This window comes from Oncorhynchus mykiss, chromosome 5 (genome assembly GCF_057628025.1).
Source record: "Oncorhynchus mykiss isolate SJ-2025 chromosome 5, ASM5762802v1, whole genome shotgun sequence".
NCBI classification, from domain to species: Eukaryota; Metazoa; Chordata; class Actinopteri; order Salmoniformes; family Salmonidae; genus Oncorhynchus; species Oncorhynchus mykiss.
In genome coordinates this window covers 23,138,591-23,161,145 of record NC_143026.1, presented here as the reverse complement: position 1 = coordinate 23,161,145, position 22,555 = coordinate 23,138,591, and the positions used below count along the sequence as shown (strand labels likewise).

The 22,555-nt window shown below is 43.7% G+C and overlaps 2 protein-coding genes across 3 annotated transcripts in view; one reads left to right on the top strand and one right to left on the bottom strand.

The window, feature by feature from the left end:
* jmy (junction mediating and regulatory protein, p53 cofactor) overlaps positions 1 to 6,328 on the top strand; it is a 61,847-nt gene extending 55,519 nt beyond the window's left edge. The window contains exons 5-10 of the mRNA XM_090234202.1: positions 506 to 671; positions 1,163 to 1,350; positions 1,496 to 1,579; positions 3,229 to 3,324; positions 3,435 to 3,942; positions 4,044 to 6,328. Of these exons, the coding sequence (XP_090090328.1) occupies positions 506 to 671; positions 1,163 to 1,350; positions 1,496 to 1,579; positions 3,229 to 3,324; positions 3,435 to 3,942; positions 4,044 to 4,360 (1,359 nt within the window). The 3' untranslated portion in view covers positions 4,361 to 6,328. The remainder of the gene's footprint in view (positions 1 to 505; positions 672 to 1,162; positions 1,351 to 1,495; positions 1,580 to 3,228; positions 3,325 to 3,434; positions 3,943 to 4,043) is intronic.
* A 466-nt stretch (positions 6,329 to 6,794) lies between these two features.
* Positions 6,795 to 22,555, bottom strand: part of LOC110523445 (homer protein homolog 1) — a 30,877-nt gene continuing 15,116 nt past the window's right edge. The window contains exons 2-10 of one of the 2 annotated variants that reach the window (XM_090234204.1): positions 19,753 to 19,909; positions 15,692 to 15,823; positions 15,493 to 15,585; positions 14,983 to 15,054; positions 14,209 to 14,357; positions 12,891 to 13,050; positions 11,359 to 11,469; positions 11,191 to 11,271; positions 6,795 to 8,749 (exon numbers count right to left, since the gene is read on the bottom strand). In XM_090234204.1, the coding sequence (XP_090090330.1) occupies positions 8,555 to 8,749; positions 11,191 to 11,271; positions 11,359 to 11,469; positions 12,891 to 13,050; positions 14,209 to 14,357; positions 14,983 to 15,054; positions 15,493 to 15,585; positions 15,692 to 15,823; positions 19,753 to 19,909 (1,150 nt within the window). In that variant the 3' untranslated portion in view covers positions 6,795 to 8,554. The remainder of the gene's footprint in view (positions 8,750 to 11,190; positions 11,272 to 11,358; positions 11,470 to 12,890; positions 13,051 to 14,208; positions 14,358 to 14,982; positions 15,055 to 15,492; positions 15,586 to 15,691; positions 15,824 to 19,752; positions 19,910 to 22,555) is intronic. The other variant, XM_036977064.2, reaches the window with a different exon arrangement.

Below are 22,555 nucleotides of genomic sequence, written 5' to 3'. Positions count from 1 at the left end.
AGTAATAAATAGTCAATTGATGAGGGCCAAGGAGATCTGCCTGAAGCAGAGGAAACACGGCCTGAGAAGGGAAGTACTGATAAATCTATACATTTTTCAAGATGCTCAAAGCACATTGTTTTGGGGAATCATGACTCATCCACCACCAATGTATATCACCTGATGCCACGGCAGCCATTTTACAACAGATATCTCACCACACATCAGGTACACCAGGGATGGGCAAGTGGCGGCAGCCCCCCTTCTGAAGGCCCTCAGATCAATAAAACAACAAAAACTCAGTCGGATCTCAAATGACTGTTGCAGTTAGAATAGTAGAATAACCAAGGTGCAATTTCGAAATGCACATGTGTGTACGCAGACCCGCCAGAAACTGCGGCCCTTCATGATGAGTTCAGATTTCTTGTGGCCCCCACTCCCATCAAAGTTGTCCATCCGTAATGAACACAATACTCTGACTCTCTCTCTGTCTGTGTTTCTGACCATCTATGTCTGTTTGTCTCAGATGCAGAGCCTGCAGGAGGGAGAGGATGCCATGCAGCGGTTGGACCAGATGGAGGCGCTGTACTATGAGCTCCAGCTGCAGCTCTATGACATCCAGGCTGAGGTGCTGCGCTGTGAGGAACTGCTGCTCAACGCCCAACTTACCAGCCTCCGCAGACAGATCACTGGTAATACTATGCACTTTATACCTGTTACTTCTAAGTAACATTCAGACTAGGAACTGCTGCTCAACGCCCAACTCACCAGCCTCCGCAGACAGATCACTGGTAATACTATACATCTATACCTGTTACTTCTAAGTAACATTCAGCCTAGGAACTGCTGCTCAACGCCCAACTCACCAGCCTCCCCAGACTACTATACATCTATACCTGTTACTTCTAAGTAACATTCAGCCTAGGAACTGCTGCTCAACGCCCAACTCACCAGCCTCCCCAGACTACTATACATCTATACCTGTTACTTCTAAGTAACATTCAGACTAGGAACTGCTGCTCAACGCCCAACTCGCCAGCCTCCCCAGACTACTATACATCTATACCTGTTACTGTTAATGAACCACTAGACCTGTTCTAACTGCTGAGCTCCAGAGCCTCTGTAGAAACACTACTAGTGAGGTTATCTAACAGTGTACCTCTCTGTGCCCTTCCCTCCCCAGAGCGGCAGGACGAGGTAGTGTACTATGATGCGTATGAGAGTCCTGATGCCATGCGGAGGGTAGAGGACCCCTCGGCCTCTCTTCCCCCCCTCAGAGACAAGCTCAGCCAGCTGCAGCAGAGGACCAGACAGCTAGAGGCACGCAGGGGACGCATCACCGCCAAGAAGGCCTACCTTAAAACCAAAAAGGTAATAATCCACCAATCACACGCTTAGCTCTGGACTTACTAACAAATCAAAGCCATGAAAGCCTACCTCCAAAACAACAATATGTAGAAAAATAAAACCAATACTTTCAATCCTCCTGTAATGTGTCTTGTTTATCTGTAACCAGGAGATCTGTATCATCAACCACAACCAGAAGATACAGCAACGCCAAGGTATGAAGGATGACCAGACCCATCAAGCACTGCAACAGGTACAGTGACATGTTTCATTAGTGTTTGTGTTGATTCTAGAGGTCGAACGATTATGATTTTTCAACGCCAATACCGAACATGAGAACATATGAAGGCTGGTGGTTCCTTTTAACATGAGCTTTCAATAGTCTCAGGTAAGAAGTTTTAGGTTTCAGTTATTAAAGGAATTATGACGCGTCGACTGTTTATCTCTATGCCATTTGTATTTCATATACCTTTGACTATTGGATGTTCTAATAGGCACTTTAGTATTGCCAGCCTAATCTCGGGAGTTGATAGGCTTGATAAATTGATAAGTCATAAACAGAGCTGTGCTTCATGCATTGCTAAGAGCTGCTGGCAAATGCAGTAAAATAATGTTTGAATAAATGCTTACGAGCCTGCTGCTGCCTACCACCGCTCAGTCAGACTGCGCCATCAAATATCAAATCATAGACTTAATTATAATAAACACACAGAAATACGATCCTTAGGTCATTATTAATATGGTCAAATCCATAAACTATTATTTCGAAAACAAAACGTTTATTCTTTCAGTGAAATATGGAACCGTTCCATATTTTGTCGAATGGGTGGCATCCATTAGTCTAAATATTGCTGTTATGTTGCGCAACCTTCAATGTTATGTCATAATGATGTAAAATGATGGCAAATTAATTATGGCCTTTGTTAGGAAGAAATGGTCTTCACACAGTTCGCAACGAGCCAGGCGGCCAAACTGTTGCAAATACCCTGACTCTGCTTACACTGAACGCAAGAGAAGTGACACAATTTCCCTAGTTAATATTGCCTGCTAACATTAATTTATTTGAACTAAATATGCAGTTTTAAAAATATATATATACTTCTGTGTATTGATTTTAAGAAAGGCATTGATGTTTATGGTTGGGTACATTTGTGCAACGATTGTGCTTTTTTCGCGAATGCGCTTTTGTTAAATCATCACCCGTTTGGCGAAGTTGATGTAATCTGTGATTCGATGGTAAATTAACAGGCACCGCATTGATTATATGCAACACAGGACAAGCTAGTTAACCTAGTAATATCATCAACCATGTGTAGTTAACTAGTGATTATGTGAAGATTTGATAGTTTTTTTTTATAGTTAGCTAGTTTAATGCTAGCTAACAACTTACCTTGACTCCTTGCAGCCACAGGTCATTTTGATGCTGCACTCGCGTAACAGGTGGTCAGCCTGCCGTAACAGGTGGTCAGCCTGCCGTAACAGGTGGTCAGCCTGCCGTAACAGGTGGTCAGCCTGCCGTAACAGGTGGTCAGCCTGCCGTAACAGGTGGTCAGCCTGCCGTAACAGGTGGTCAGCCTGCCGTAACAGGTGGTCAGCCTGCCGTAACAGGTGGTCAGCCTGCCTTAACAGGTGGTCAGCCTGCCGTAACAGGTGGTCAGCCTGCCGTAACAGGTGGTCAGCCTGCCGTAACAGGTGGTCAGCCTGCCGTAACAGGTGGTCAGCCTGCCACACAGTCTCCTCGTGGAATGCAATGTAGTCGTCCATAATCAGTGTCCAAAAAGGCAGATTACCGATTGTTATGAAAACTTGAAATCGGCCCTAATTAATCGGCCATGCCTCTAGTTGATTCAGTGTTATGGGAATGATGGTGAATAGTTCCTCATCCTGTCTGTTTCTCCATAGCGAGGGGAGGAGCAGGAGGAAGAGGAGGAGAGGAGTAACGCCAGAATGAGTCTGGATAGGTCGAGAACTCTGGACAGACTACGCAGCTTCAAACAGGTGAGAGGACACAGTTACCTCTGAATAACACAGTCTAAACATCTCATGTTGAGTACATCTTAGGTTGACGCTGTGTTTAGATGTAACTGTTGGTTCTTTGTCTGTTGCAGCGTTTCCCTGGTCAGGTGACTCTGAAGTCCAGCAGACTGCGTATGTCCCACAGCCACTCCCGGAGGAAAACCTCCACTCCCCTCTCCCCCGCGGGGAGGCCTGAGACCCTGGCTGCCAGTGTCCAAACAGACACTGTTGACCTCCCTGAGCTCTTTGCTCCTCCCTCTGATGCCTGTGGTCATCAGAGTGTCTCTCTACCCCCGCTAGGGGGCACCACTGGGCCTCTCTCTGCCCCCTCTCTTCCCCTCTCAGCGATTCCCTCCTCTGCCCCTCCACCTCCTCCCCCTCCTCCTCCCCCACCCCCCCCCTCCTTAGATGACCTCTCCAGTGAGGGAGTTGAGTGGGCTCATCCCACTAGCCCAGTCCGGCAGTCCAAGGCTGGGTCAGATTCAGAGCCTCTCCCCCTGGCTCCCTTCTCCCCACGTTTCTTTGACAGCAGTCAGCTGCAGACAGCCAGAAAGAAACTGAAGAAGACAGCCATGCTGGACTCTTCACAATGGAGGAGAGGTCAGACATGACAACATACTGTTACCTGGATTTTAAACGAATATATCAAAATCATAACTTGACTAGATTTTTAACATTGTTCCATTCTCCCATCTCTCCAGCGAGTTCTCCCATGGACGAGGTCCTGAACTCCCTGAAGAGAGGCAGCTTCCACCTGCGTAAGGCTGAGCTGAGAGTCCTAGCCCCCGACCCAGACGATGACGAGAGCAACAACATTCTGGCCCAGATCCGGCAGGGTGTCCGGTTGAAGAAGGTGCGGACGCGGCCAGAACAGCAGCGACACACCAAGGGCTTGTTCCCCCACTCTACCGACGCTCTGACCCGCTCCATCCATGAAGCCCTGAGACGCATCAAGGAGGCTTCGCCTGAGTCTGAGTCTGAGGACGAAGGCCTGCCCTGCACCGACTGGGAGAACTAGATACACACACACACACACAACGGCACCGACTGGGACTCTGACCTTTGACCTCAGCCACTACCATCTACTATTTCTGGCTCCACATTGACAGACTGAAAACTGAGTTGAGATGTTTCCTGAGTAGAGATGTTAACTATTTCTTACTATTTCTTCTGGTCTTTGTAATGGACCACTAGCCTTTGCTCCTGGTTTTCTGTGTTGTGCTGACTCCTCACGCTCTATATAGTCAAGCACTTTGAGAAGCTAGTAATGAAAGTCACTATGTAAAAGTAATTCCTTCACTCGATTCCTTCTTTGTCCTGGATCAAGCAGGGGAATAAGGCTCCTTGTCAGTGCACCGACTGGAGAGCTAGGGTTCTGGGATCCCTTTATATAGAATTAACTATGAGGTTGGAGAGGTTAGGTTGCTGGGGTGAGTTGGTTTTCCGTTTGACAGGATTGAGTGTTTTCTTTAATGTTAATTCAACCCCCCATAGAATAAAATGTGTTATTGTTTGGCTGGAACAAAATGCCTGCACTCACACCGTCCAGTCCTCTGCGGGTGAGCGTGGCAACCCCTGGTGTCAAGAAGTCATGATATTTTTCTCTGTAAAACCAGTGCCCTTTAAAGTCAGCTGATCTGTCCAGCTCTACAATTCCATCATGACACGTGTTTCTGTTGATGGTTTTTAAAGTGGGCTTTTACCTTCTTTTTAAGGAGTGTTTCTTTTTCTTTTTTCACTGCTTTATTTTCACTGTTATTATTTTTCATGAGTCCACTATTACCGTGGAGTCGCTTCACGTTATCTACGCCTGATTATTTGATCTGTTTTATCTAAGAGCTGTCAAAACTGAAACTATTTCTATAGGAACAATCTCTGTTTACTGTAATAAATCATGCACTGAGTATGAAGGACATGTTGAAGAGAAAATGTACTGTTTGGAACTGAAGGACTGTGTGTACAACTGCTGTCCAAGTTGACATTTGGCCAGGTCAAAGGTGGTAGTACTGTATTTTTCCGGTCTTGAAAAACGCTCAGATAGAAATGTATGGTGCAGAACTGATATGATTGTCGGTCATGTAGAACAGGGACCTTGTCAGCTCTATTCATTATATTTCTATCTGTGTTTACCTCACTGAATCCACCAGTGGTATGGTACTGGTAACTAACCACAGTGAGTCAGTAGGCTGAGCATATGGGGCTCATTCTTCATGCTGTGTCTTCATGGCAAGTGGTTAAAACCCAATCATGTGACTTTCTGCAGCGTCCGCATATCTCTGACTTCTTCTCCTTTATCTGCACTGAATCTATAAACGGTGTGTAGGTGACAGCAACACAGTATATTGACTCAGAGGAATTAGCTTTTCACTGTACAGATATTTTTTTAGTGCGGATGGAGAGAAGTTTAGGAGTGTAGAGGCAGCCATTTTAGTTATATTGAGATGCCCCCTTCCTAGTCCTGTCCATATACAGTACAAACCTGTCTGTTGGAAAATCACTTTCATTTTTGTCACTTTTCTTCATTGTATTTGGGATCTTTATGTATTTTGTTTATTTTATACGTGATTGGCAAAATCTTTTGTATTATTCATTTCCATCTCTTCTGTCTTTAGCTAACACTACAGTTTGACCTATAACCTTTGACTTGTATGACCTTATGCATGTGGCTGGCCTGGTCCGATTTGAAGATGAGTCCGTCACAAGATAAGTGCAATATTATTATATTAAACTGAAATGTAATATATAATGTAATGTACATCCTGAGAATACATTGGCATGCTTAAAAACATCCTAAGTATTTATTGAGTAAAACACTTCATGATTTAAGAAATGGAGTAAGAATTTATAAAGCAATACCATACAAAATGTATATGTGCTTAAATCTTTTCTTTTGCCTTTTACTCTCGTCTTACTGTTATTGCATTCCTAACTGCTTTATATATCCCAGTTATATTTTTTCCCTTCAAAATAAAACCAAGTCCCGAAATGTCTTCCTGTCCTGTTCTTTGACTTGGCATCAGAGCCATTAGAACTCAACTCAGCCTTTGGCCAAACCAGACAGCCTTTTGTTGGGTCTAGTACATCATGCACATCCACATGAGGTCAACCACAAATAGTATTTCATAAAAAAAAACAGCCAAACAATCTCCTTTAAGGCAGCGAGTGGATGTGATGTTATACAAGAAGCATCAGGACAGGAACTGAAGTGAGTGCAGATTAGAGAAAACGAGGAACATTCAGATAGTGAAAAATGACAACACTTCATTTTTTTTTTTTTACATTTTACTATAAACTCAATTACAATTGTTTAAGCATGTGGTATAATCATTTAAAATTATTACTCAAACATTATTCCCTTTCAAATTGTAGTACAGATCATAATTGAAAACGCCAACCAGCCCAGAAACCACATTCAAATCTCTCAAAGATACCAGAACCAACAAGCCCTTAAATAGTGTTCTTCAGGTATACATATAGTTTTATTTTTTATACATTATCACAGATTTTTGGCAATAGTAAACCCGACAAAAGATCCGTAGTTAGCTACCATTGATGCATCTTTGTACCAAAGGCAATGTCAGCAAAATTCATATTCTGTACAGGAAAACATTTGGCAAAAGGAAATAATGTCTCTGCAAACCACACATGCTATGCACAAGGGTCTCTGTAAATCCATTTCCTTTTTAAGTAGTTCAAAAATATTGCCCGTTTTTCTTTTTTTTTTACACCAAGAAAATAATAAATCTACCTTGACACCCACATACCAGACATGAAAATCATTAAGTTCAAACAAAAATTTGTTTCATAAAATTCTCAATCTGTGGTTATAATATATCTGGAATAATAAATTAAGGGAAAACATAGGAACCAATCAATCACTGCACTTCAAGTTGTAACAGAAACAAGGAGAATGAAAATAAAGAAAAATAGTTTTGGATTCACCCAAACATTCAATTCCATTTTCACAAGTGCACTATAAATGTGTTATATTAGTATTTGTAATAAAAAAGTTTATAGAAAGGAAAGACTTGTAGTAACTGCTGACCCAAACCCCAGCTTCTGGCCTTGGGTTGGCGTTGTTTCCACCTCGTCTCTCCTTACATTTCCCAGAAGAGGAGGAAAATACCTGAAAGCGAGACTGAAATGTGTATTTTTACTCTTGACGCTCTCTCTTTATATTGCTCATTTAGTATAGAAGGTTGTCCCAGATCGGTCCTCAATCTTGGACAAGATGCCACATTCTTCTTTAATCTCCATGGAAATGTTGTGATAGGAGGACATTAGGAGCATTTAAAAACAAAGGTCACTGGGAGGTCATCTGTCTGACCTCTGACCCTTAGTCCTAGCCCAGTGTTAGATGGGGCCTCAGAGCAAACGGCCGTAGAGTCCAGTGAAACGCTGTAAGGATCAGTGAGTACAACTGTCTACATCTCCATGACCTCATCTAATCGGACTGTCCATTTGGCTGACAATGATATCTCCATAGCAACCAGAGCAATAATAGTACTGTAGTAATAACTGAATAATAAAGTGGTATATGCAGAATAGTTAGAAAACAGACCTGAACCCATGACGGACAACAGCAAAGATTAAACAAAAACATCCACCAGCAACTAATCTGAACTTTGCACCAAATAAATATAGAAAATGAGGGCTTCCTATTTCTGTTAATAGTGTCTGTAATGGAAGAAAAACCCAAAGCAAAATAACCCACCCTATTCAACATCCTCTCCTATGGAATGCTAGCCAGACTTGGCAAAAAAAAGCAGAGAGAAAATAGATATTTGAGCAGCTTGTAGTCTGTAATGTGTAAAGAACATCCCACAGGGAGAGCAAAGAGATGGAAGGCAGGGCCCAAGCAAAGCCTCGACAGGACCTCTGAAGTGTGTGTGTGTGTATAAAGTGTGTGAGTATGTTCATATAGTATACATGTGTACCAGCAATATGTAGTGAACATTAGCCAAAACTAGAGAATCCAAGCGAGCAAGTCTATCTATTTACAATTATGTTCAAGCATGTGGCATAATCAACACATGCTTGATTATGTGCATGTTAGTGAAGAATAATGACTGTGTATGTACTAATAGCAGTGTGTGAATATTTTCATACAGTGCCCTCGTGCACTGACTACAATTCATTTTCCAGTCACTATGTTATTATGGTGGCGATGGTGCTCCACTTGGGGGCTCTGTCGTAGCACTTCTCGTCTCTTCTAGCTGCTGCTGTCCTCGATGAGTCTGGCTAGGCTGTCTCGGAGCTCTGTCAGCTCAAAGATCTTCCCGTCCAGCAGCTCCAGCAGGGACCGCAGACTCTTCCTGAAGGCCTCGCTCTCTAGCTGACTGCCCTCCAGATGCAGCTCCAACTGCCCCAGCTGGGCCTCCAACGTCTGGTTCCTCTCCTCAGTCTCCTGGGGGTGGGGTAGAGGAGGGGGGGATGTTTTAACGTGTGCACACAGCAAACATACTCATACAGTGGCTCGAAAAAATATTCATACCCCTTGGAATCTTCACTTAAAAAGTGTGATTAAAAAGGTCCTGTGTGGCTCAGATGGTAGAGAGCATGGTGCTTGCAAAGTCACGGTTGTGGGTTGGATTCCCATGGGGACCAGTACAAATAACAAATGTATTCACTCACTACTATGTCGCTCTGGATAAGACGTTCTAAGACGTTGGGGGGGGGGGGGGGGGGTCCTAAACTGACATATGGAATTGTTTTCAAATGGTCGTACTATGGATAATTTAGCTATTTGATTTCGAATTGTAGGACCCCTTTAAGTATCAGTTACTTGGTAAAATATAGATTTTCTAAAGCCCATAGAAACACATTGACTAACATTCATAAATGGCAAAAAGTACAACCAAAATTGAAATCCTAAGAAACAAGGTTAAAGTGTCTGTCCTAACATTATTATTCTTAAATTTTTTAAATCAAGCTGCCAGAAGTATTTTTGGGGCTGCAGATGTTTTTCCTGCACTAAAGGGCTATATCAGTCCACTAATACAGGACTATTAAAGGCCCAGTGCACAATCTTTATTTTTATTCAGAGATATCCAGTACCAGTCAAAAGTTTGAACACACCTACTCATTCAAGTACTACTCACTCATTTTTCTTTATTTTGACTATTTTCTACATTGTATAAAAATAGTGAAGACATCAAAACTATGAAATAACACATATGGAATCATGTAGTAACCAAAAAAAAGTGTTAAATAAATCTAAATATATTATATAATTGAGATTCTTCAAAGCAGCCACCCTCTGCCTTGATGACAGCTTTGCACACTCTTGGCATTCTCTCAACCAGCTTCATGAGGTCACCTGGAATGCATTTCACTTAACAGGTGTGCCTTGTCATAAGTTAAATAGTGGAATGTCTTTCTTAATGCATGTGAGCCAATCAGTTGTGTTATGACTAGGTAAGGGTGGTATACAGAAGATAGCCCTATTTGGTAAAAGACGAGGTCCATATTATGGCAAGAACAGCTCAAATAAGCAAAGAGAAATGACAGTCCATCACTACTTTAAGACATGAAGGTCAGTCAAAGCGGGACATTTTGAATTTGAATTTGAATGTTTCTTCAAGTGCAGTCGCAAAAACCATCCAGCGCTATGATGAAACTGTCTCTCATGAGGACCGCCACAGGAAAGGAAGACCCAGAGGTAGCTCTGCTGCAGAGGATAAGTTCATTAGAGTTAACTGCACCTCAGATTGCAGCCCAAATAAATGTGTCACACAGTTCAAGTAACAGACACATCTCAATATCAACTGTTCAGAGGAGACTGCGGGAATCAGGCCTTCATGGTCAAATTGCTGCAAAGAAACCACTACTGAAGGACACCAATAAGAAGAGACTTGCTTGGGCCAAGAAACACGACCGATGGACATTAGATCTGTCCTTTGGTCTGATGAGTCCAAATTTGAGATTTTTGGTTCCAACCGCAGTGTCTTTGTGAGACGCAGAGTAGGTGAACAAAAGATCTCTGCATGTGAGGTTCCCACCGTGAAGCATGGAGGAGGTGGTGCGATGGTGTGGGGGTGTTTTTGCTGGTGCCACTGTCTGTGATTTATTTAGAATTCAAGGCTCACTTAACCAGCATGGCTACCACAGCATTCTGCAGAGATACACCATCCCATCTGGTTTGCACTTAGTGGGACTATCATTTGTTTTTCAACAGGACAGTGACCCACCACACCTCCAGGCTGTGTAAGGGCTATGTGACCAAGAAGGACAGTGATGAGTGCTGCATCAGATGACCTGGCCTCAACCCAATTGAGATGGTTTGACTTTCAAGCACATGTCCCTCAATTCAATACTGTAAGGTCCCTCAATTCAACACTTGACTGAGGGACCTTACATATGTTGTATGGGGTACAGAGGAAGAGGTAGTCATTCAAAAATCATGTCAAGCCCTATTATTTCACACAGAGTGAGTCCATGTAACTTATTTGATTTTTTACTCCTTTACTAAATTAGACTTCCCTGATCAAAATGGTTTAATACTTATGCAATGACTATACTTAAGTAATCAAATTTGTATAAATCTTAAACATAGTTTTTCTTCCACTTTGTCATTATAATATTTTGAGTAGATTGCTGACAAAAAAAAGACAATTAAAATAATTTTAATCCCACTTTGTAACACAATAAAATGAAGAACTCCAAAGGGTCTGAATACCTTTGCAAGGCACTGTAAAGACAAACACAAAGACAAAACACACACCCACACTTATAAACACAAACACACACAAACCAACAAACACAAACGTACACACTGCAGTGAAAACAGATATCTGAGGCCCAGTGTCATGTGCAGTGCAATACAGTAGTGTTGTTCATTAGTCTCACCTGTAGTTTATGTGTTAGCGACTCCTTCTGAGTCTGGAAGTCATTACCACTCTCCACTTCCTCTTTCAACCTCTCTAGTTCCTGCAGGGAGGGAAAATATACAATCACAGGGCTCACATTACATTCCCCCCCCCCCCCCCCCCCACACACACACACACACACACACACCTCCTCCTTGGCTTTTAATGCTGACTCCAGTTCTTCTATCGTCTGGTTGAGCTCAGTCTTCTGGGATTTGATGACTGGCGTCTGACCACTAACACACTCCAGCTCTGTCACCTGAGGACATACACAGTGTTGGTAATCATATCGTTTTTATGTTCTTTGTGTAACAATTCTGATCTGTTTGTGTAGCCTCTCTCTAGTATCCCTTTATAAAGTCAGTCAGTCTTACCTGTTTGTGTAGTCTCTCTCTCGTATCCCTTTATAAAGTCAGTCTTACCCGTTTGTATAGTCTCTCTCTAGTATCCCTTTATAAAGTCAGTCAGTCTTACCCATTTGTGTAGTCTCTCTCTAGTATCCCTTTATAAAGTCAGTCAGTCTTACCCGTTTGTGTAGTCTCTCTCTAGTATCCCTTTATAAAGTCAGTCTTACCCGTTTGTGTAGTCTCTCTCTAGTATCCCTTTATAAAGTCAGTCTTACCCGTTTGTGTAGTCTCTCTCTAGTATCCCTTTATAAAGTCAGTCAGTCTTACCCGTTTGTGTAGTCTCTCTCTAGTATCCCTTTATAAAGTCAGTCAGTCTTAACCGTTTGTATAGTCTCTCTCTAGTACCCCTTTATAAAGTCAGTCAGTCTTACCCGTTTGTGTAGTCTCTCTCTAGTATCCCTTTATAAAGTCAGTCTTACCCGTTTGTGTAGTCTCTCTAGTATCCCTTTATAAAGTCAGTCAGTCTTACCCGTTTGTGTAGTCTCTCTCTAGTATCCCTTTATGAAGTCAGTCAGTCTTACCCGTTTGTGTAGTCTCTCTAGTATCCCTTTATAAAGTCAGTCAGTCTTACCCGTTTGTGTAGTCTCTCTAGTATCCCTTTATAAAGTCAGTCAGTCTTACCCGTTTGTGTAGTCTCTCTCTAGTATCCCTTTATAAAGTCAGTCTTACCCGTTTGTGTAGTCTCTCTCTAGTATCCCTTTATAAAGTCAGTCAGTCTTAACCGTTTGTATAGTCTCTCTCTAGTACCCCTTTATAAAGTCAGTCAGTCTTACCCGTTTGTGTAGTCTCTCTCTAGTATCCCTTTATAAAGTCAGTCAGTCTTAACCGTTTGTATAGTCTCTCTCTAGTATCCCTTTATAAAGTCAGTCAGTCTTACCCGTTTGTGTAGTCTCTCTCTAGTATCCCTTTATAAAGTCAGTCAGTCTTACCCGTTTGTGTAGTCTCTCTCTAGTATCCCTTTATAAAGTCAGTCAGTCTTACCCGTTTGTATAGTCTCTCTCCAGTATCCCTTTATAAAGTTAGTCTTACCCGTTTGTGTAGTCTCTCTCTAGTATCCCTTTATAAAGTCAGTATTACCTGTTTGTGTAGTCTCTCTCTAGTATCCCTTTATAAAGTCAGTCTTACCTGTTTGTGTAGTCTCTCTAGTATCCCTTTATAAAGTCAGTCAGTCTTACCCGTTTGTGTAGTCTCTCTCTAGTATCCCTTTATAAAGTCAGTCTTACCCGTTTGTGTAGTCTCTCTAGTATCCCTTTATGAAGTCAGTCAGTCTTACCCGTTTGTGTAGTCTCTCAGCCTCCTCCTGGTAAGCAGCCAGTTGTTGTTTCCACTGTTTGACGTTGGCTGTGGACTCCAGCAGAGCTGCTGTCAGCTTGGCATTGTTGCCCTTCAGGGCTGCCAGCTCGGCCTCCCAGTGCTTGTTAATACTGGACGAACTGGAGACAGACAGACACTTCAGCAGAGTTTCAGTGACCATGACCCAGACATAGGTGCCAAGACCCAGACCCAGTGTATTTGAGACATGACAAGACCAACTGACCAAGACTGCTTTTTTGTGGTCACGACTGGTCTTAAGACTGCAAGATCAAGACTCCATCTCTGATATAAACTCAATCATTGTTTTCCTGAGTTTATTGCAAAAAATAACAATGCTGTCATTTGACTAAAGACTGAACCATTCCAGCACCAATGTAAAAATACATGTTCGACTTCATGTTCATCAGCATTACTGACCTCAGAGGCTAGAGTGGAACTCATGTGGGAACCGTGTATGGGGAATACGAAGGGGTGGGGGAGTGAAATACATTCTCCATTTATTTAGTCATTAATAATTCAAATCAGCACTACACAGTGTTTTGATATAATGCCTAACTGCTGTCCAGGGTTCTGGGACCACATGAATAAAAGATGGATGACTCGACACGTCCAGGTGCGAGCAGACCACGCACACGCGGTGCTGCTGCTGTGCCATTTTCCTTTTAAATAAGAGGTCCCAGTGAACAGCTAAACCCCACCAATACCAGACTGAACATGGGAACACAGTGGAGTACTGTGGATGTTCAGCTTGTACAAGGGAAGATGAGAGTTTTAAAGGAAGGAATTGGAAGATAGTTTTGTATCAATTGGTATTATCTTACCATTTCCAAAGAGAACTGAATGTGCTCATTTATTCAGCCTTCGCCCACTGACCGACCATGCCTTCGCCCACTGACCGACCATGCCTTCGCCCACTGACCGACCATGCCTTCGCCCACTGACCGACCATGCCTTCGCCCACTGACCGACCATGCCTTCGCCCACTGACCGACCATGCCTTCGCCCACTGACCGACCATGCCTTCGCCCACTGACCGACCATGCCTTCGCCCACTGACCGACCATGCCTTCGCCCACTGACCGACCATGCCTTCGCCCACTGACCGACCATGCCTTCGCCCACTGACCGACCATGCCTTCGCCCACTGACCGACCATGCCTTCGCCCACTGACCAACCATGCCTTGCCCACTGACCAACCATGCCTTGCCCACTGAGGTGAACTATCTTTGTGCTTGACACCCTACTCCAGCCCTTGGCTTCAGAGCCTTGTTCTTACCTGTGGGAGAAGGGCAGCTGGTTCTGAGACGGCTCGGGACGGGGCTCGGGTGGGTGCTGCGGCATTTCAGGGGTGGTGCCCCTCTCGTCATCAGTGCCGTTGATGCTCTCCGGGGTCAAAGGTGACTGCAGGTCACCGGTGGCCGACTCCTGGCATGATGTAAACAATAAGGTTAAAGGACCAGAAATACCAGTTGAACTGTATGTTCTCAACTGCTGAGTAAATAAAATATTGATGTAATGTGGAGAGAATACCTGCACAATGAGTTACACTCCACAGAAAGTGATGTTTCAAGTGAGTTTTTGTTTCTCTCAAGTGAGTAGGCCTATGTGTTTTCAAGTGAGCTTGTTGTTTTCTCACTTGAAAAAAGAAACATCGCTTTATGGGAGCATAGCTGACACTGGGAGATCAGAGTTCATCTGAGACTGAGAAGGGATTCATTAATCTGTGTGTTAATCTGATATTAGGATGGGGGAGAGAGGGAGAAATTGGTTAATCCATGGAGGGCAGGGTTCTCCCCAAAGAGTGGAACAGTGCCATTCAACACCTCAATTCTAGGGTAAATATACACTATACTGTATAATGGACATTGTTTGGTCCATTTTTCTACAGCAGTGACAACATTGTGGGGAGACCACCTGAAGGGCTGGAGTGTTAGCCTGGGGTAGTTGGGGATTTCAACACTGGACTGGAGTAAGAGGGCAAAGCAGGAGGGTTATCGGAGACTGGGGTCAGATGACAATGATTTGGATTCCATTTTACCTTCTTTTTTACAGGTACTCTGAGAGGTACTCTGGGAGGTACTTTGTGAGGTACTGAGAGCACATTCTTTTTTAGTGCAGTGACCTGGGGAAGAGTTGCAGGGGAGAAGAGATGGGTTGAATGAGCCAATTGAAACCTGGGGATGGTTAAGCCAGGTTGAGAGTTTAGCCAGGACAGTGGAGTTAACACACTATAGTCTTGCCATGAGAGTACTGGCTTCAGACACTCCCATTAGGAATTAGTTTAACATCTCATCCATGAGTAGTGCTTTGCAGGTAGTGTTTCCAATCACTTCCTGTGATACCTAAATCACTTGGGGTCCATTCACTCCCATTGTTTTCTGGTAACAGAATGTTCATGTTAGTGGTGGGTTGTGTACAAAAACACCAGGTGCTTTGCAGTCTATACCGGTCCAAAAGCTACATTTAATGTGAGGAAACAGGTTTATTTTTAATTAAGGTGAGTAAGTAGGTGTTGGTGAACTATCCCATCTGAGGTAGGGGTGTGTGTTGTTGGGACTACCTGAGAGGGGGTGCTGGTGAGTTCCATCTTCTCCTGGGATTTCTCCTTGGCTAATCGGGCCGCCTCTTTAAACTCTGCAAACTTCTCTGCAAACTGAGAAAGAACCACAATGACACAGACAACACTGACTAAACTAGTTTGTGTGTGTGTGTGTATGTGGTGTGTTTGTGAGCTCAACTTTGGCGATGTGTGTGTGTACCTTGAGCAGGTGGTTCTCTGAGGAGAAGCCCAGGCCATAGACGGTGTTGGCTCGGCTGTCAGCCCACTGGCCAAACTTCTGGGAGGTCTTGGTGAAGGTCATGTTGGGGGTGATGGTGCTGTTGATGATTGCCTGGGGAAGGAGAGAGGAGTTGTATGAATCACAAAAGCAATGCTGACCCATTTGCCTAAAAGATGAGTGGGCTTGTTGTTTTCTGAACGGTTTCCTTCAGCAACAATAACTGTGTTATCTATCTGTGTTTGTGTCAGACGAAAAGTGTGTGTGTGTGTGTGTGCGCATGCATGTGTGTGTTTGTGTGTGTGCACGATACACCCCTATTGATTATTAAACAGGAAGCCGTCAATGAGAGGAGAGGCCCCAGTGAGGCTGATTGACTCTACTGGCATCGACCACAGTGGGTGAGGGAGAGAGGAAGGTGGGCGAGGCACACTGTTGGCCTGTTAGTTCTATGTAAAGTTCTGTGTGTCTATAAAAAAATGTCTTCTCACTGTCAACTACGTTTATTTTCAGCAAACTTAACATGTGTAAATATTTGTATGAACATAACAAGATTCAACAACTGAGACATAAACTGAACAAGTTCCACAGACATGTGACTAACAGAACTGGAATAATGTGTCCCTAAACAAAGGGGGGGTCAAAATCAAAAGTAACAGTCAGTATCTGGTGTGGCCACCAGCTGCATTAAGTACTGCAGTGCATCTCCTCCTCATGGACTGCACCAGATTTGCCAGTTCTTGCGGTGAGATGTTACCCTACTCTTCCACCAAAGCACCTACAAGTACTCGGACATTCCTGGGAGGAATGGCCCTAGCGCTCACCCTCCAATCCAACAGCTCCCAGACGTGCTCAACGGGATTGAGATCCGGGCTCTTCGCTGTCCATGGCAGAACACTGACATTCCTGTCTTGCAGGAAATCAGCCATACTGCTCGTTTTGTGCGTGGTGGCATTGTAATGCTGGAGGGTCATGTCAAGATGAGCCTGCAGGAAGGGTACCACATGAGGGAGGAGGACGTCTTCCCTGTAACGTACAGCATTGAGATTGCCTGCAATGACAACAAGCTCAGTCCGATGATGCTGTTAAACACCACCGTCTCCCTGTAGCGCTGTCATAGGCATCTCACAGTATGGACATTGCAATTTATTGCCCTGGCCACATCTGCAGTCCTCATGCCTCCTTGCAGCATGCCTAAGGCACGTTCACGCAGATGAGCAGGGACCCTGGGCATCTTTCTTTGGTGTTTATCAGAGTCAGTAGAAAGGCCTCTTTAGTGTCCTGCGTTTTCATAACTGTGACCTTAATTGCCTACCTGTTTGCAAGCTGTTAGTCTCTTAATGACCGTTCCACAGGTGCATGTTCATTAATTGTTCATGGTTCATTGAACAGGCATGGGAAACAGTGTTTAAACCCTTTACAATGAAGATCTGTGAAATTATTGGGATTTTAACTAATTATCTTTGAAAGACAGGGTCCTGAAAAAGGTTTATTTTTGCTGAGTTTAGTTACTTCGGGCTGTGTGGATGTTGATGACGAGTGTATCCTAGAGTGGCAGGCAGGCAGCACCTCACCACAGCCCACCCTCTCCCTGCTATTTCCAGCTCAGCACAGTAGCAGTAACCACAGTTGAGTTCACCTATTCGCTAGCTTTACAGCACCAAGGGTCACATGCAAAGCAGTGTAGAGAGTGTGTGTGTGTGTGTGTGGAGAGCTTTACATATCGTTGCGGTACTAAAATAGCTCCTCCCCTGCACCCCTCTGAAGACTAAAATCATTTTTGTTACGACAGAACAGGCCACAACGCCCCCATGCCACTACCAACCATGGGCTCTGCTACTACCATTGGCCATGGAAACACACACACATGTGGGAAATGTAGTGTGTGTGTGTTGAGTGAAACTACAACTTCCTTCAATCTTTGGTTCTGTCTGTCCGTGTCTGTAGGGACGGTCAAATGTGTCAAGTCTGCCTGTGGGAAAGAGAGGGAATACTGTACACAAGTACAGATGTGTGTTTCACGTGCTGTATGTAGTCTGTGTACATCAATCCATGATTGATTCTAAGGGATGTATAGCATGGCGTGCCCTGAGCCTGAGGGAGCCTTCCTGTTGCCACTCCTATTCCCCTTGCTGAGGGGGAACCAGGCACTGTATACAGTGCCTTCAGAAAGTATTCATACCCCTTGACTTCTTGCACATTTTGGTGTGTTACAGCCTGAATTCAAATTCTACACACAATACCCTATAATAACCAAGTAAAAACATGTTTTCAGAAAAATGTGCTAATATTTCTTGAAAATGAAATACAGACATCTAATTTGCATAAGTATTCACACCCCTGAGTCAATACTTTGTAGAAGTATCTTTGGCAGCGATTACTGCTGTGAGTCTTTCTGGGTAAGTCTCTAAGAGCTTCCCACACCTGGATTTTGCAACATTTGCCCATTATTATTTTCTAAATTCTTCAAGCTCTGTCACATTGGTTGGTGATCATTGCTAGACAACCATTTTCAGGTCTTGCCAGATTTTCAAGTAGATTTAATTCAAAACTGTAACTCAGCCTCTCAGGAACATTTACCGGTCTTCTTGGTTTAGCAACTCCAGTGTAGATTTAGGGCAACAGGTAGCCTAGCGGTTAAGAGCATTGGGCCAGTAACTGAAAGGTTGTTGGAACAAATCCTTGAGCCAACTAGGAGAAAAAAAATCTGTTGATGTGCCCTTGAGCAAGGCACTTAACCATAATTGCTCCTGTAAGTCCTGGATAAGAACGTCTGCTAAATTATTAGAATGTTTTGGTGAAATCCTTGAGTGGTTTCCTTCCTCTCTGGCAACTCTCTGCTAGGTAAAGCCCCACCTTATCTCAGCTCACTGGTCACCATAGCAGCATCCACTCGTAGCACGCGCTCCAGCAGATATATCTCATTGGTCACCCCCAAAGCCAATTCCTCCTTTGCTCATCTTTCCTTCCAGTTCTCTGCTGCCTATGACTGGAACAAATTGCAAAAATCTCTGAAGCTGGAGACTCACATCTCCCTCACTATCTTTAAGCACCAGCTGTCAGAGCAGTTTACAGATCATTACCCCTGTTCTTAGCCTATCTGTAAACAGCCATCTATCTACCTACCTCATCCCCATACTGGTATTTATTTATTTTGCTCCTTTGCACCCCAGTATCTCTACCTGCACATTCATCTTCTGCCGATCTACCGTTCCAGTGTTTAATTGCTATATTGTAATTAGTTCGCCACCATGGCCTATTTATTTCCTTAACTTACCTCATTTGCACACACTGTATATAGACTTTTTCTATTGTATTATTGACAGTATGTTTTGTTTATTCCATGTGTAACTCTGTGTTGTTGTTTGTGTCGCACTGCTTTGCTTTATCTTGGCCAGGTCGCAGTTGTAAATGAGAACTTGTTCTCAACTGGCCACCTGGTTAAATAAAGGAAATAAATGAAATAAAAAAGGAAGGAGGCCTGTATCTTTGTAGTGACTGGGTGTATTGATACACCATCCAAAGTGTAGTTAATAACTTCACCAAGCTCAAAGGGATTTCAATGTCTGCCCTTCTTTATCCAATAGGTGCCCTTCTTTGCTATGCATTGGAAAACCTCCCTGGTCTTTGTGGTCGAGTCTGTGTTTGAAATGTACTTCTCAACTGAGGGACCTTACAGATAATTGTATGTTTGGGGTACAAGGACGAGGTAGTCATTCAAAAATGATGTAAAACACTATTATTGCACTCAAAGTCCATTCTATTTGACTTGTTAAGCCAAATTTTACTCCTGAACTTTAGGCTTGAATTCTTATTGACTCAATAAATGTCAGCTTTTCATTAAATTGGTAAACATTTTGAAAAACATAATTCCACTTTAGCATCATTTTTTATTTAGGCTGTAATACAACAAAATGTGGGAAAAGTCAAGGGATGTGAAGACTTTCTGAAGACACTGTATATCTTCCCTCTCCTTTTACACAACTTTGCTGCGCACACACGCACACCAAAACACACACACACACACACACACACACACACACCTTAGAGCCGTCCAGACTGATGATGCGGTAGACGTTGCGCGTGCTGTCGTAGAAGTAGGAGACTGTGACGGCGTGTTTACTAGTGGGAACCCAGTTCTTCTTGGTGGTGGGGTCGATCTGGAAGACATGTGCCCTCGTACTGAAGATGGGCTGCTCTCTGTAGGGGAGACAGGGAGGGGTCAGTATATATATACATATATATAGGAATTAAACTCACCACCCAGTTGTTGGTTCGCACAGCTGCGCCATGGGAAAAAAAAGTACTGGGAGTGTGTGAGGGCTGAGGTAAGAGTGTGGAGTGTGTGTGGTAGGTAACACACACAGCCTCCCAGAGATTGCTACACACATCCATTCTTCACTGTCACCTGCAGCACACAGCACTGGCCATGACTGGGAGGGGGAAACACACGCACACACACACACACACACACACACACACACACTCTTCAGTTCCAGTATTTGTGTGTGATATCTTCAATCCAGATGGAGCCCATTAACATTAACAAGGATTTTTAATACCAGCACTAGAAAGACAAACATTACTTAGCCACAGACAGAAATCACTTACTAGAAATGAATGGATGTAATGTTGAAGTTAATCAAATTGACTGGCTGGGTACATTAAGGTACTAAAACAGGAGCAACAGGGATAAACGATTTTCTACTAGTCCATTAATTAATTACAGTTAACGTGCCTTAGCTAAGACAATAGAGAGGAGGTTCATTAAAGATGATGCATCCCCAGCACAGGGCACGTTTAAACTGTTAGGGCTGCCTGATAAATTTAATAAAATATTAAAGTATGGGCTCCCGAGTGGTGCAGCGGTCTAAGGCACTGCATCTCAGTGCTAGAAGTGTCACTACAGACACCTTGATTCGATTCCAGGCTGTATCGCAACCGGCAGTGATTGGGAGTCCCATAGGGTGGCGCACAATTGGCCCAGCATCGTCCGGGTTTGGCCGGTGTAGGCCGTCATTGTAAATAAGAATTTGTTCTTAACTGACTTGCCTAGTTATATAAAGGTTAAATAAAAGGAAGTGGTTCTTCAACATAATTTTATTTGACAATGTATAGGTTGGTAGCATTAAAGTAGCCAACCTATACTGTGCTACTTGGGAGATAATAGGAGAGTAGTGATATTTGCCTGACGACTCACTACATTCTTGTAATGTCGTTCGCTACATACTTTAGTCTGAGACTGCCATTACTGAAGTGGTTTCTGGTGACGAGGGCTGTTGTACAAAACAAAATCATCAGTGACTGGCTCTGGCCCAACCTATCGTTTTCTGGACCAATCAGACGGCCCCGAAAGTGTTCACATTCAGTGAAGGGTCAAGGAGGTACTCCGATCCAGACTCATTGCAGAGAAGAAACTAACGTCTGTGAGCGTGGCGTAGCATTTGGCCGCAGCAAGGAGTCTGGGTAGTCAGGCAATATAGGTTTGAAAAAAGGAAAATGGGATAAAAGAATGAAAGGAACTGATGGAATAAGTGCTGGAGGTGAGGATGGGAGAGAGAAAGAGCATGTGTGTTAGAGTGAGAGAGAATTAGCTGGAGAGAAGTGGGTCTAACTTCAACCGCCCTGCCTGCGTGTGAGTGTGAGTTTTAAAAGCAGCAGTAGGAAGGGCAGATATGCAAATTTTCCACCAAAGAGCTGAACAATGAGAGCCCCAACCCTGCACACACACATTATATCCATTATCCACCCATTATGTCACACACAGGAGTCAGGGGGAAATAGGAACAATAAGGTTTGAAAACTGCGCACTGATTCTGTAAAAGTTAAAAGGAAAGTGGAGCTAAGCTTTTACACAGAGAAAGTACACAATCCAGAATACAGTCCATTAATGTACTGTATGTGATCAACTGGGTTTGAATCTCGCATGACAGTGTTAGCAAGGTGAGCTAAAGCCTAGGCATTAGGCCTGGGTGCTAATGCAAGTCCTCAGGACAGGCAAGGTTACTAATCACACAAGCATGGTTTACCAAACCAACTCTTAAATCTTTCCCAAGAAAATGAGTGAATGTGGTTATACCAACAGTCCAGCAGGGGGCAGATGTCCATGAGAGTCAGGCTGCAGTAGCAGTGCTGTATCAGATGAGCCAAAGGTGACCTGGTAGTACCTGGGCTGGGTCCACATACACAGATCAGACAACTGTCCTGGCCCAGCTTCCAAACATAACTATGGAGGAAAGCAGCGCTCAGGTAAGGTCTTGGATTAAAGGCATACATAGTACTGCAAGCTAATAGCATAGCCAGCGGCATATCTATGGCTGGGACTGACTGGGCTAGAAGCCTCTTCACATCTTCAACAACAAGCGGTGGGTAGAAGTCTTCCTGTCGGGAATTTGCTAAATGTCTCATACTTCCTCAAAATCCATATATCATAAATAAGTGTAGGCTTAATATATTGAGTGTGATGGAGACAGAGAGACAGAGAGAGAGACAGAGCGAGACAGAGAGAGAGAGACAGAAAGAGAGAGACAGAGACAGAGAGACAGAGAGGGAGACAGAGAGGGAGACAGAGAGGGAGACAGAGAGGGAGACAGAGAGGGAGACAGAGAGGGAGACAGAGAGGGAGACAGAGAGGGAGACAGAGAGGGAGACAGAGAGACAGACAGGGGGAGAGAGAGACAGAGGGAGAGGAGTGATAATTTACCCGTGAGCAACAGTGCCTTAGATAATGTGCCTACACTCTTTGAGACCCCTGTATAAAACTAGGGGGAAAAGCTCAGGACATGAACAAGCACATTGTTCTCATAACTGGTTCTGTTAGGAGAAGTAGAGCGCTTACTTTGCTTT